Source organism: Chiroxiphia lanceolata, chromosome 1 (assembly GCF_009829145.1).
Source record: "Chiroxiphia lanceolata isolate bChiLan1 chromosome 1, bChiLan1.pri, whole genome shotgun sequence".
Classification (NCBI taxonomy): domain Eukaryota; kingdom Metazoa; phylum Chordata; class Aves; order Passeriformes; family Pipridae; genus Chiroxiphia; species Chiroxiphia lanceolata.
In genome coordinates, this window is record NC_045637.1 from 71,486,939 (window position 1) to 71,500,829 (window position 13,891).

General features: G+C 38.6%; 1 protein-coding gene across 1 annotated transcript in view; it reads left to right on the plus strand.

Annotated features, from left to right (window-relative positions):
* Positions 1-13,115, plus strand: part of LOC116784303 (protein cordon-bleu-like) — a 34,186-nt gene extending 21,071 nt beyond the window's left edge. Inside the window, exons 4-8 of the mRNA XM_032682826.1 lie at positions 201-304; positions 1,554-3,577; positions 4,198-4,317; positions 6,518-6,769; positions 11,804-13,115. Coding sequence (XP_032538717.1) covers positions 201-304; positions 1,554-3,577; positions 4,198-4,317; positions 6,518-6,769; positions 11,804-11,821 — 2,518 coding nt within the window. The 3' untranslated portion in view covers positions 11,822-13,115. The remainder of the gene's footprint in view (positions 1-200; positions 305-1,553; positions 3,578-4,197; positions 4,318-6,517; positions 6,770-11,803) is intronic.
* Positions 13,116-13,891: the final 776 nt, after the last annotated feature.

Here is a 13,891-nt window from a genome sequence, read left to right on the forward strand (position 1 = left end):
ACCACCAAGATCCTTCCTAGTTGTGAGTGTGTCAGTATGGTGGTATGTGTCTCTCAGGCTGCATATTTTTCATACTTTGGGGAATTAGTTTCAGAATACGAGTGGAACCAAGGTGGGTGAAATGATAATGTGTTTCAGAGCAACAGTGCAAAGCTAAAAAGTAGGGGAGAGACCCAAAGTTATTCTCCTGTTTCCTGTAGCAGGCAAGATGAAGCAATGGCTTTGGCTGAGCATGACAGTGAAGATACATTCATTGAAGCACAACTCCAGCAGACTTTGGCTGACCTGGATGAAGATTTAGAAGGTAGGAAAGTTACCTCTTAAGTGTAAAAGAGAGAGAAATAACCAGTAGATGCAAAATAATCAGTCGTACTCTGATGCCTCCTCTGCATTTCTCACTAAGATCACTGGGAACAACTCACAGGTCTGTGGCAGAATGTGGTCCACCCAAAGTGGTTGCTCTTCCTTTGCTTCAGGAGCAGCCACCTTTTATAGGCTTGCACTGAATATTTTTCAAATTGCATATCCGGTCATCATTGTATTTCAGTGTCTGCTACCAAAAAGAGATGAACAGTAGTTAATGGACACATTTTATAGGCCAAATTTGGTATAATTTCCCTGACTTAAGCTAAACCAGTTGTGAATTTAGCTCTGTGTTTAATGAACAGTGCCTCTGTTTTGTATTTTATCATAGTGAAGTGGAAAAAGGATGGGACCTTTTTGTAGCCAACAACTCCTCTGTGTTAACAGGCATATTTAAAAGTTAAAAATGGGAAAACATGAATCAGCGGGAAGAGAGAGAATGTCATATTGTGCTCCTCTTTTTCCTACTATGGATTAAAAATACTTCTCTATTATTGATTTGTCAAAAAATGGCATTGAATAGTTTTTTAAAATTTCCCATCTTTATTTTAATACTTCTGCAGTGGACTAGATTCTGATTGGATTTCTTGTGAGTTCTCTAACATGGCAATTCCTTAGCTTCTGTTTTGTAACCTTTGATTTATGCCAGTGAATTTGAAAGGATATTTAAGCTTCTTGCACAATGAGGCTTCTGGAGTCACTGGTAATAAAGGGTAAGAAGAATGAAGAAAAAATAAAAGTACTGTTTCTTTTTTTGCTTGTTCAAGGAAATCCTTCAGCTGGGCTGTTATTATTAACCAGATCTGGGAAACATAATTTGGAGTTGCTTGCTGTTTCTCAGAAATGTTTCTCCTTTGGAGTCATGCAGTGAAACTTTTATCACTGAGATAAGTTAGTCAAAGATAAGGTATGAACAATAGATGAAATTCTGCTTTCAGCTGTATTTGTATGTTTCCCACTGGCTGAAGCAGGAGGACGGCAGGAACATTTGGCTGATCATAATCAGCAACCAGACAACAAGAAGGACCTAGACCTCTCTTTTTTTTGTAATACAAGCATAAAAATACTCCTGTTACTTTTAGTGTAACTAAAATATCTGGTCTGCTTAACCTTGTGCTATCTGTTTGTGTAATTTAAAGTCATATTGCTTAAATACTGCCAATATGTAATTTTGTATGTGTATTTCGCAGCAGTGGATGGTATGAGTAACTCTGACTCTGACTACATCAATGAAGCATCGAACCCACATATAAGAAAAGTTGAGGCTGCCCAAGATGTTTCCATTTCTGTTCCAGTAACAATCATAGATGATGCTCCAGAAGTTAGCACCTCTAACTCAGATGAAAATCAAGAGATGGAGATGAGGGTTCCACAAAATATCTCAATCAACTCTGTTAATACAGGAAACTTGACAAATAAAAACAACAATGCAAGTTCCTTTGATAAGGGACACACAGATGGTGGAGCTATATGCATATCGAAGGACCTAATACATCAGCAACCATCTGAAAATGAATTCAGTCATTTGCCTGTGGAACAGCGGAGAGATATGTTTGAATCTCTCACATCCTCCTTTGAAAAAAGAAGTGAAAAGAACTTAAGACTGGAACCCCTTCCCAAACATGGTGTGAAGTCTGAGGAATGTAAATCTAAGCTGAGTCCATCTCACTCCAAGACCACAGCTGAAATCAATACAACAAAAGAGAAGCTAAATCCATATAATGAATATAGTAGCAGGGAAAGATCTCTGAAAAAAAGTAAATCAGAATTAGAAATCAAATGGCCACCAGCAAAAAAAGTGGAAGTAGAAGAAGTCCCATCAGCACCTACATGGTGTCATCGTGCCCAGAATTCAGGATCGAGCTATGAACCTAAAATGGGTTTGACAACCTTTAAAGTTGTCCCTCCCAAACCTGAAGTAAGACATTTCGATAGAGGAGTTTCACTCTCCACTGGTGCCATTAAGATAGATGAACTAGGCAACCTTATAAGCCCAAACACTGGTGTTAGTAAACACATAGCAGGTTCTTCTTCTGATGAAAGTGAGGAAATTCATATTGGGAAAGTGAAGGCATTCTGGAGGTCAAGTTCTATGGAAAAGCAAAGTGATGACTCTGCTGAGCATTTTTCTAAAAAGTCAGCAGTCACCATGAGCTCTAAGCCCTTTACTGTAAAACATGAACACAAACCTGTCTGTCTTGCAGCTCCAAAACTTGTAGCACCACAAACTGTTACTACCCAGGTAGCCGAAAGACAGTCTGAGAATGAAAGGACCAAACTACCTCTTCCAGTTACACAGTCTCAGGTAACACCATTAGCAGCCCCAACCATTAATAAGGACAAACTGGAACTTCCATTTGTAAAGCCACATAGGAGAACTTCCAGTCAGTATGTTGCCTCTGCCATTGCAAGACACATCAGTGCAACTACCTTTAAGTCTGACTCTGTGGAATATCATGAGAAAGATGAAAACAAGCAAGGGGCAGGAGAGGTTAAGACTGAAGCAGAAGTTTCACCAAAAAGATGTATTATTGTGGCCAAATATAGTCCTGTGGAAACAGAGTCAGCAGAAACAAGAGAAACAGTTTCAAGTGTTTTTACTTGCAGTCAGAAAGCATCCCACAGGTTTACACCTGGTGATAATTCTGGCTTGGAAAACAAAGTAGTTAATATCAGGGCACCAAATCAAGCAACTCCTCTGAGTTTCTATAAAAAGAATGGCAGTGTCCCACTTACTAAATCCTCCTCGAAGGATAACAACATTGCAGAAGAGGATCGTGGTTTAAACAGCAAACAAAGTATAGCAGAGAAAAAGACACGTCTCATGTTTGACCAGAAATGTGAGACTTTGACCCTTACTAATTCAGCCTCATCTCTTAAGTCTCCTGACCCCCAAGGAGTCCCATCCTCTTTCAGCTCATCTTTGCGAGTCGCTAAATGGCCTCCTGCTAATGGTGTTCAAGTTAATTCGTTTAAAGTGTCATCTGAGCTAAACGGTGCACCAGCAAATGCAGAGTCAGAACAGGAGGAGAAACCTGATGATTCAGATATTAATGCTGTCAGTGAAGTGGATATTAATGTGCAGACCAATATCTTTGGACCAAAGAAGAAGTTCAAACCTGTCATCCAGAAACCAGTTCCAAAAGACACATCACTGCACAGTGCCCTAATGGAAGCCATTCAAACAGGAGGGGGAAAGGAGAAACTCAGAAAGGTAAAGCGGCAACATTTTTTAGCCTGTTCAGACTGCAGAGCCCTGTATTCACCCTGTCAGACACCAGAGGTTTTATAACTGGTACAGTTGCTGGTGAGCTGGAGAACACAAGGCATTTGAAAAATTTATAGTGGCAAAATACAGACCAAGCTGCTGCTTATTCTGCATATCCTGTATATTATGCAACACCACGGCTGCTGCACTAGCTAGAAGAGGCAGAGGGTGCATAGACACAGCATAAACGAGAGGTAATTTAGGTTAGTCTAAGAACTGAACCCTCATTTCTGTATGTTATGTAAAAACAGGAACACACAGCGTGGAGAAACCTGTGAATAACTATAATGAAAGAAAACTGCATTTTGTATTACTAGGCCATAATAATTGTTTGCCACTGACTTCATGCTTAGGGGATATGAGACTGCATCTCTAAGTACAGCGTTACTATCTACACATATCCTCACTGTTCGGTGTGAGTAAGGGTTTTAAAAGCAAGCCTAAAAAAAGACAGACTGATTAGTCTTCATAGTTTGCATTCTGGTACAAATGCCAAAAAGTGTTTCCAAGCTATCTCTAAGTAAATATCTAATAACAATGTGAGATTTATTCCTTTCATATTCTAGGTTTCAAACAGTGCACTAAATGGCAATCACAGGAAGCCCTCATATGCTGAGCCAGAGAATGCACGCTCAGCCCTACTAGCAGCAATTAGAGGCCACAGTGGCACCTCAAAGCTGAAAAAGGTAAGAAATCAAATGGTAAGTGATCTTTAAAGTGCAATCTGTTCCTACTGGGTGTTTTAAATACACCCAGATATGCCACAAACTAAACATCATGCTGCAAAGGGAGAAGTTGAGGGGGAAACCATATGACAGAAGACCAGATCTGACTTAGGCAGAGAGTATCGCAAGTCCAATTCTATCCTCTGCTATAAAACTTAAACTCTTTCAAATGGTGTGCTTTTAACTTAGAAAGGACATAGAAATCCAAACCAATTACAGGGAGTGTACGCAGAAGACATCAAATGTTCCTCATTTTCACATTTAGGTGGCATAGAATTGTAGAATGGTTTGGGTTGGAAAGGACCTTAAACACCTCCCGCTAGATCTAGTTGCTCAATGCGCCATCCAGCCTGCCCTTGAACACTACCAAGGATGGGACATCCACAACTTCCCTGAACAGAGAAGTTGTACTTTAGGAGTATGCAGTTAGATTAATATATTTGCATTACCTACCATGTACCTCCAGTCCCAGTTACCTGAAAACACACTAGAGCTTCTTCATGCTGTTTATCTGCTAACATGGTGCATGCAAGTAATTGATTTTGGTGTTCCATCAACATTCACTACAGCAGGATAATTCCTTCTCTCTGATTTACCTAATCATTAAAGCATCTCTTATTCCTAATAGCCAAAACCTATACTGTTCTAGCCTTAGTTTTCACTCAGTTGACTAATCCAGCCAAAGATGTGTACTTGGCAAGGAGGTTCCCATTTCCCTCATGCAATGACTCAGTTCATTAGCACATATCCAGATAGCTGGCATTAGATAGAAAATGTTTCTTCCTGTGTTAGGGAATTACTTCATCCCTAAATATCTTACTGCACTTGCTGCAGGTAGGGTACAGCTTACTCTGAGCCTGTGAGCAGGATGTGCTAGCCAGCAACAATCTGCACATATACTGAACTGCATTCTGCATTCATTGGGCATAAATGTAAATTTGTGTAAAAGAGGGTCTGACAATTAAGTGATAGTGTGTCATCACAGAGACTTTTTGACAGAGAAGCTTTTGCCATAATTTTAGAGAAAGATACCTAGAAACGATACACTTCACTTTCACTGTGTCACCTGTGCTAGTTAAATGACCATGTTTGTATGTGTACAGGGCACAATGCAGATGTGCTATGATAAAAGGGCTGTCCTTTTTATGTTATCTCAAATGTTCATCTTTTATCTAACATGATGTTATACTCGTATATATATATCATTTGTGTGCAGTGAGGGAATAGAATACAGGAGCTTTCTGTGGATTATTTGATGGGAGATGAATCCTTTAATTTTTCACCACTAAAGTTCTATGTCTCAGTTTCTCTGAGAAGAGAATTCTAATAGATCTGTTAGAAACCTCCTATTTGGCCCATGATACTGAATTTCCTAGTTATTGCCAAATAATTGTAATTACTAACAATTTATCACGATTATTACTAGTAATGGTGTTAATGGCAAAAGTGTCTCTTGAGACAGTTGATGGAAAAGCTGGCTTAGTCTGCAAGATTGTCTTTTTCTTGTGCATGCACTTGAAGTAGGATGAGTTTCCAAACTGTTAACTTGTGCAGAGATTTTAGTTTCAGAAATTCCACAGAAATACATTTGGAAGAAGAATCAATTGATTTTGTTCTCATTGCTTCCACATAGTTCTCTCTGGTCCTTTTTTTTTATTTTTTAAAGAATGGCTGGAAACTTTGGGTTTAATGGCATTTTTTTCAATGAAGCTATGTCTGAGAGCTCAGATCTGAAAGAGCATCCCTGTCATCTGAGATTATTTCTGTGCAGCCTAGACTGCAAAAAAGTAATTAGATTCATGGGTGGCTATTGCAGCTTTAATATATCTCCCTGATTCCAAAACCGTTGTGGTTGTTTTCAAATTAATACCAAGTCCAACTTTCTCTCTTACCTTACATGCCAAGAAGAGTTACAGGATGCTGCATCTCACAGTAAATAGATTGAGTTTCTGAGACAGACTCAATGCCAAAATCTCGATGCTAGTAATCAGCCCAGCTGAGTGATGTGAGTGAGTAGTAACAGATGTTTGACCCCATGAGCAAACAAAGGTTCTATGTGTTTTGCATCATTCAAGCAAAATGAGAGTGCATCAACTGTCAAATCATTACAGTGTAGCCATGCTTGATATTAATCACCTTCTTTCAACTGCCTCATGAGCAGATCTCCTCTTTGGCCTCTGAAGAGCTGCAGCGTTTTAGGGACGCAGAACTATCCTTGCAGAAGGCAGAAGACCTTCAGGAAGAGCAGCTTTGTATCCCACCTGCCCCTGCACAGCCGCCACCACCACCTCCCATTCAGCTGTCAGCAGCAGCTCCTAAATCCTCTGCCACAGTTACAGGTAACCCATTGGAGGCAAGGCAAGCTCTAATGGAGGCCATTCGCTCTGGTGCTGCAGCAGCAAAGTTAAGAAAGGTAAATACACTTTTATATTTTACTGTGGATGAAACAACGTGTGCTAGCTGTGTTTTCAGAGACATTTTTAAGCTGTTCTAGATGCACATTTCTTTCTTCCAGCAGGAGAAAGTACATGTACTGTTTTCTCTAGCTGAATCAAAGATAGGAGTGTATTTGAAACCTTTGGACAGCTAATGAAACACACCTGTGCATATATGCAACAATTTGAATAGTTAATATTTTTTATTAAAAGAGACAATTGAGAGCATGTGTATAATTTCAGAAAGTATTTTCATTACCTTTTCATTCTTGTGTATCTGAGATAATGCTGTATGTCCTTTAGACAAGGTGAACTTAAGAAAGATCAGATATGAGACCCTGAAGCAAATTTATAAATAAGTACTCTCTCCTAATTTCAGTAGTGTGTCCTAGACTTTGATTCCCAACACTTACACCTTGGTCACATGTGCTGAGAGCTGTCAGTAAAACTGGGAGGCCAGTTTAATGTCTGCCTGAACTTTATTAATTGAATGGCATGTGTTTCACTTCTGTGATTAGCTGTGAATCAGTCATCTCCCAGATGGCTAAATGCTCAGTTGCCTGTGTGTGATTTTTGGATAAATTCACTAACCTCTTTGATCAAAGTTTTTTCTTCCTAATCTCAAGTTACACTGCATTTTTTTGTGAAGAGAAGCAGATCGATTGGCCTTAGTGGAAGCATCCCAATGTTACACTGCAGTATCCAAGAATGGACTTCGATCCAGGGATTTTAGGGAATGTACAAAAGTAGATGTAGTTTTCCCAACACATGATTTAGCTGATGCCAGCCATAAATGTATAAACATTGCGTACTTGTCCTCTTTTGGATAATGAAAAAATATGCTGAAATTTTAACATTTGAAAGTAGCCAAAAAAATATGATTTCTCATAAACCAGAAATTCCACAGAATCATACAAATGGCACAAATTAGCGTTTCAGGGAAATTTACATCAGCGTGTTCTGATTACATCAGAAATCTGGATGTACCGTTATTTTTCATGTGAAAAATAACTATGTTAAGCATAAGATTATGAGGAGCATCTGAGCTTACTTGGTTTGTTCGGCTCGGAGAAGGCTAAGGGGCAACCTCATTGCGGTCAATGTCTTCCTCAAGGAGGGCAGCTGAGGGGCAGGTGCTGATAATCCTCTCTGTGGTGACCAGTGATAGGACATGAGGAAATGCAGCTGTGTCAGGGGAAGTTCAGATGACAATAGGAAAAGATTCTTCACTGAGAGAGCGGATGGTCATCTGAACAGGCTCCCCATGGAAGTGGTCACAGCACCAAATCTATCAGATCTCAAGGACCATCTGGATGATGCTCTTAGTCATATGGCTTAGTTTTAGGCAGTCCTGTGAGGAGCAGGGTGCTGGATTCAATTATCTTTATGGGTCCCTTTCAATTTGAGATACTCTATGATTCTAAGAGTACAAATTTTGAAGAAATCAGACCTTTATTTCCCTACTTTACCAACTGACAGAAAAAAAACCAGGATTTCGACATTCAAGGATACATGATGCAGTTATTTTCTTGATCCTTCCAAATTTCTTGTTCTTCCAATTGCATTGCTCTTGCAGAAGTCTCTGAGGCAATCAGTAGCTCTTCTCATGAAACTGAGTGTTTATCATTTCTTTGTGGATTTATTTCAAAACACTTGGATAACCAGTGCAGGCCATGAAAATACGCCAGATATTCTCACGTATTCTGCTAAATACTGTGCTTGTCTTGTTTCATTTCCAAGACAGAGTAATTTTTTGGAGTTTTGACATTGAAACAACAGAAGAGTATGTGTCATTATGTAGGTCTTTTATGAAAAAAAAGAGAGCAGTGTTTTGTCCAAGACAGAGTATGATTTTCTTACTACTGTGCTGTTCTTTCAGATACTGGATATGCAAACTAGCCTTGTATACACAAAAGTCATCTTGACACTTTGACATCTGAGATCTCATGTCCTTGATAAGATTTTGGTTGCAGCAATTAGACAGCAGAGTAGGTAGTTCAGTTCAGTAATGGCATCTGTTTCTCTTCCATTGTCTTCTCAAAGCTTTCTGGGACAAGGGCTTCTGACAGCAAGGTCATTTATTTAGGTAATATTGTGGAGAACTGGGAAGAATCTGTATTCCTTAGTTATGTGTGACTTGGTGCTTATTTATGAAGGAATATTTGCAATGGAAGCAGATCAAACGGGACTGTCAGTGGAACCAAATGTAAAAAGCAACTAATTGCCTAGATAAGGAGCATCCCAACAAACATTTGAGCTCTAGTAATATCTGTGGAAAGCCAGCTCCTCCACTCCTCCCCTGATTACACAGCTATTTGCTAAAGTCATGAACTTTAAGGTTAAAAGATCCACTATGCAGGAAGGGAGGAGAGAAGTTGCTGGAGGCTGACCTTGCCTTGCTGAGAGTCAGGGTCTGCACGGCACAGTCTCTAAGTGGGTCAGCCAAAACAAGCTAGAGTAGAAATAGGTGCTTGAGGAAAATACTAAGTATAGGTAAGACAGTACATGCATAAGTCTCCTGGCTCTTCTTTAATCCATTTCTTGGAGTACTGTGCCTGCTTTGGCAAATAAATCACCCTTTGTTTTGAAGAAACAACTTCTGTTTTATTGCACACTCTTGCTGTCCACACACTCCTGAAGGAAAACTCTTGGGGGCACCAAGCCCAATTGGGCCTGCTCAGTAAAATGGTTCATCCGCAGTGCAGAGCAGTTCAGAGACCTGCTAGAAAGTGGTTACACTACAGATCCTACCTAAAGGGAGCGGAGACACAGGCATGTCACAGGAACAGGATGAACTTATTTACCAAACTGGAAAAGACCTGACAAAGTCCAGGAAGTAACCTTTTTCTTCAGTTTTTGAAATGGTCTGTCAAGGAACCTGACAGACCACATCAAACATCACAACCACATTCAACACATCCAAAGTATAACAGCAAGTCAGGGAGGTGGCATCAAGCAAAGCCACCAACCATGATGACTGCCCCAGTGCCTTTGGCGGTTAATTGTCTTGAGAAATGAACATGTCTCACTGGCGAGGAGCCTGCTTCCCAGCCATGCAGTCTGCCTCATGTGCAAAGGAGAATCAGTTGATCTAGGAAATAAACAGCTGATTTGAGACCAGAATTTGGCTAATTCTGGTGGGCAAAACTCAGGTCATAGAGCTGTACCATTTGTAGCTTCTGATGTTAAAAATGAAGTAGTGTTTTCCTTCAGTTGTGTCAAACAGAATCATATAGTGAAGATCTATATGTCCAGTTTTTAACTTTCTATTTCCCATCTCAGAAAATGCAAAATAACCTAGCTAGATTTCTGAAGTTCTGTATATCAATGCATGTGTGTTTTTGGTTTTGTGTAACTTGCTTTGGGATTTACTATGATTATCTGGGGAAAAAAACATAACTACACATGCAAATAACCTGTTAGATGTCTAGCTGTAGGTATAGTTGCAGCACAAGTCCATGCAGAATTAAAAATCTTACCAAAGAAGAGAAGCTATAAAAGTTCCTTTAGGTTATATGCCGTCCATTCATTTTAGGTAGAGTTGTACCCAGGGATTTGGTTGAAATACTACAGGGGAATGTGCCTGCAAATGGTGGGGAAGGCTCATGGTAAAATGATTGCTATAGACCACTTCTTAATGGTATGTGCAAGGGAGATTCTGCGGATTCCATATATCTTCCAACAAAGAGTTGCACCAAAGCAACCCTTTCTGTTTGCTCACTGAGATTTTAAAAATTAATTTGGCTCCATCACAGTATCCACAAGCATTCATGCCATTAGGTCATGTGAACTCTTGATATGTGCAGTGTGTCATTCTGTTGGCAATCAAAGGAGCCAGGTAAGATAATTACTGTACCATTACAATGAGTCCATGGCGTACACTGGGATAATTTGGAGTTGGTTGTCAACAATTAACACATTGATCTGAATATGTTAATTCCTTCTTCTGGGAAGCATGGCCTAGTTCTATACCTTTATGTCAAGCATTGGACTGTTCTTCTCACATAAGCAGAGATATATAATTGTGAATGAACAAATACTGTTTCTTACCATCAATATCTGTGGGTGCAATGACAGGATTACAGAATCAAAGCCACAGTTAATGTTGGCTTTGGTAGGCTGGAAATGGGGCAGGAGCCCCCACGTTAAGGTTGGCCAAGCTTGATATACAGGTAGTCAAATGAGCCTATGAAGCGATTCTAGTTCCCATGCACAATGAGAGGCAGGCATTTGCATGCTGTTACTGTTTGAATTGAAAGATAAAACTTGAAAATAATTTGAACTCTTCACCTTGCTAATAATTTATATCACAACCTATTTTTTTCCTCAAGAATAAAGTTCTGCCATAGATACTAAGGCTAAATTGTTAAATTTAGGCTTGATCAAATACATGACTCCTGTTTAGTTTTTGCGCTGACCTTAATGTGTATCTCTATGATAGAATCAAAGCTCAGTAACTTTGAATTTGGAAGAGCACCTTAGCATATGAATTTAAAATTAAGCATATGCTTAGATGACCTGAGGACTGGGAAGGAAGATAAGCATTTGTTTAAGTATTTTCCTGAATCAAAGCCATTGGGAGTTTCCTTCATTTAATCAGGAAGCAAAGTACTCATCAATTGATTTTTATGGCCAGTGACAGCTAGCTGACACAGAATAGATTTTGACTGTTAGATGTTGCATACTTATAGCCTGGGTTTCTGTTCATTCCACAATGAAGGACTTTCAGAGAAAAATACATTACCTGTGTTCCAGAAATCGTGTAATTACAACCTAAATAGCTGCAACATACGTAAGTATATACGAGTTGTGGGGTTTTTAGGGAAGGATAGCACCTTTCATTAAACGAACTGATACAGCTAGAAAACAACAGATAAGCTTTAAGTAGTCCCAAGGAGCAGATGAAGAGACCATGCTTGAAAGCAGCCTCACAGGAGAATGTTTGGTTAACAATGTCAACAGTTGGAGGTTTAAAAATATCTTGAATGATCATGTGCTTTTCTTTGTTATAGGTCCCTTTGCTTGTTTAAATCACAGAAAAAGAACAGATAATTGGAAAATCTAACCCCGTATGCATCCATAATCATCATTCAAGCTCTGAAGTGGCAAAAAACATCAAGAAGTTTAGTATATTCTCTTGTCTACAAGCCAAAATAAGTTGTAGTTAATTTTCTGTGTGTTCCTGCATAATGGTTCTAAGGGGGAAATATATTGCTCTGCTGTAAAGCTTCTGTGCCAAGGAATTGTGTTTTGCCTCTGAATATCTAAAGTTGCCAATAAACCATTCTTGTTGGCAGGTTAATAAGAATATAAACACTGTGCAGTCCTGTGTTAATACTTAATTGTATTTATGGGCAAAATTAAAAACTTTACTAGCTATCTGAAAAGTAATATTCATTTTAAGTTGTTAAAAATATTTCAAACTATTTCAAACTATTTACTTGCTTCTTATTTAATTTCAAAAAGGACTGTAAATGGTTGGAGTGAAAACCAGAATAAAACTCTGTAAAAAACAATCACAAGAAAAAAGTTATGGTACCTAAGTTGTCATATGCTGGGGTCACTGGTTTTTAAAATTAAATTAACTTTGTATCTCTGGTGGAGCTCTGAGAAAGCAGGCAATTAATGAATGTGAGACAGTGTCTATGGCAAAGTTACTTATGGGATATGAGGTATAGAATGCTAATGCGCAGAGATATGCTGAACCCTAGTAACGTTCATGGCACTTCAGAAATATTGAGCCACTTTAAAGGATCTCTATTTGCAACAGACTGTGAAGGTTTTAAATAAGATTCAGAGTCCTGCTTAGAGGTCCAAGATGTAGAATTCATTCCTGCGCTGCAAAATGAAGCTGGTTTATATCAGTAACCAGGACCTTTGTGGACTATTGTTCAGGTCGTGCATAAGTTGGCCCTTTATTTCTAATTTGTATGGCTGTTGTATGTTGTCTCACAAGTATTTATAGCAGCATCTTTTTCAAATGTTAACTACTTTGGTAGTTGTTGTACATATTTTGAAAATATTTCGTTAAATTGATTAACTTAAAAAGGACAAATGAAAACGCTTTTTCACATTTCCTGTATTGTAATGACACTGAAGAAGAGGAAGTTTGTACATTTACATTTTTATAATCATAGACTAGAGTGCTGGCAGATTCTTTTTTTTTTTTTTGAGCTGGAATTTAAAATGTATAGTTATGGACTGTTGAAAGCACAAGAATATTTAGCCATCTGTAGTTAATGTGACTACATATTATATATTATTATATATTGTAAAATATTGATATCTGTTAGTGCCACGAATAAAAACAAAATCAAAACCTGACATGGCTTGAAATGGTCTTTTTGCCAAATATTTTCCATTTACAGAAAGAAATTAGAACTAGAGATGGACTTAAGCGAACCAGTATGCTGTGCTTGATATCTCAAGTCTAATATAAAATGTCTCAAGCCAGGAAAGAGCTCACAACTAACAACCTAGTAGTGCAGTAGAAATCGCCAACTAGAATCAACATGTCACTTAATATACATTTCAATAATGATGCAGTACTGATAATGCTCCATTTCCTCATTAGGAAAGCTAATATATTCAGAATTAAGGTGCTCTGTCTCACCATAGGATAAATAAGATAACCTTTGTTGATTGTGATTAGCCTTCTTTTGCCTTAAAAGTCTTCTCAGTATGCTGAAGATCAGAAATACTAGCACTGAAAATGTTACCACAGAAAACGATTTAGTCACTCATAAGTTTGAATGCTGCAGATAGTCCCACTAGCAGGAAATAGAGCTTCCTTTGTTAGGTGTTGCAAGACAAAATTCAGTGCAGGTCTCCTTCTTGTTCTTAGGGTTACCTGAAGGCCCTGGGTGTGTAGCCTCTCCTTACTAGCACCCTTTTAGTGTAATACATTATATGAGTACTTACTTTTCAATGTAAGGGATTCAAAACTAGATTGTTAGATGATAGTATCCTCTGGGCTTCACAGTGCAAAGGTTCTGGTTCTGGATGCTGGCACTGCATAGAACTAAAGTTTCTAAGTGTTATTCCTGGGTAAACTTCTGAGTATTTAATTCCCATGGATAAAACAATATAAAAACAAGATA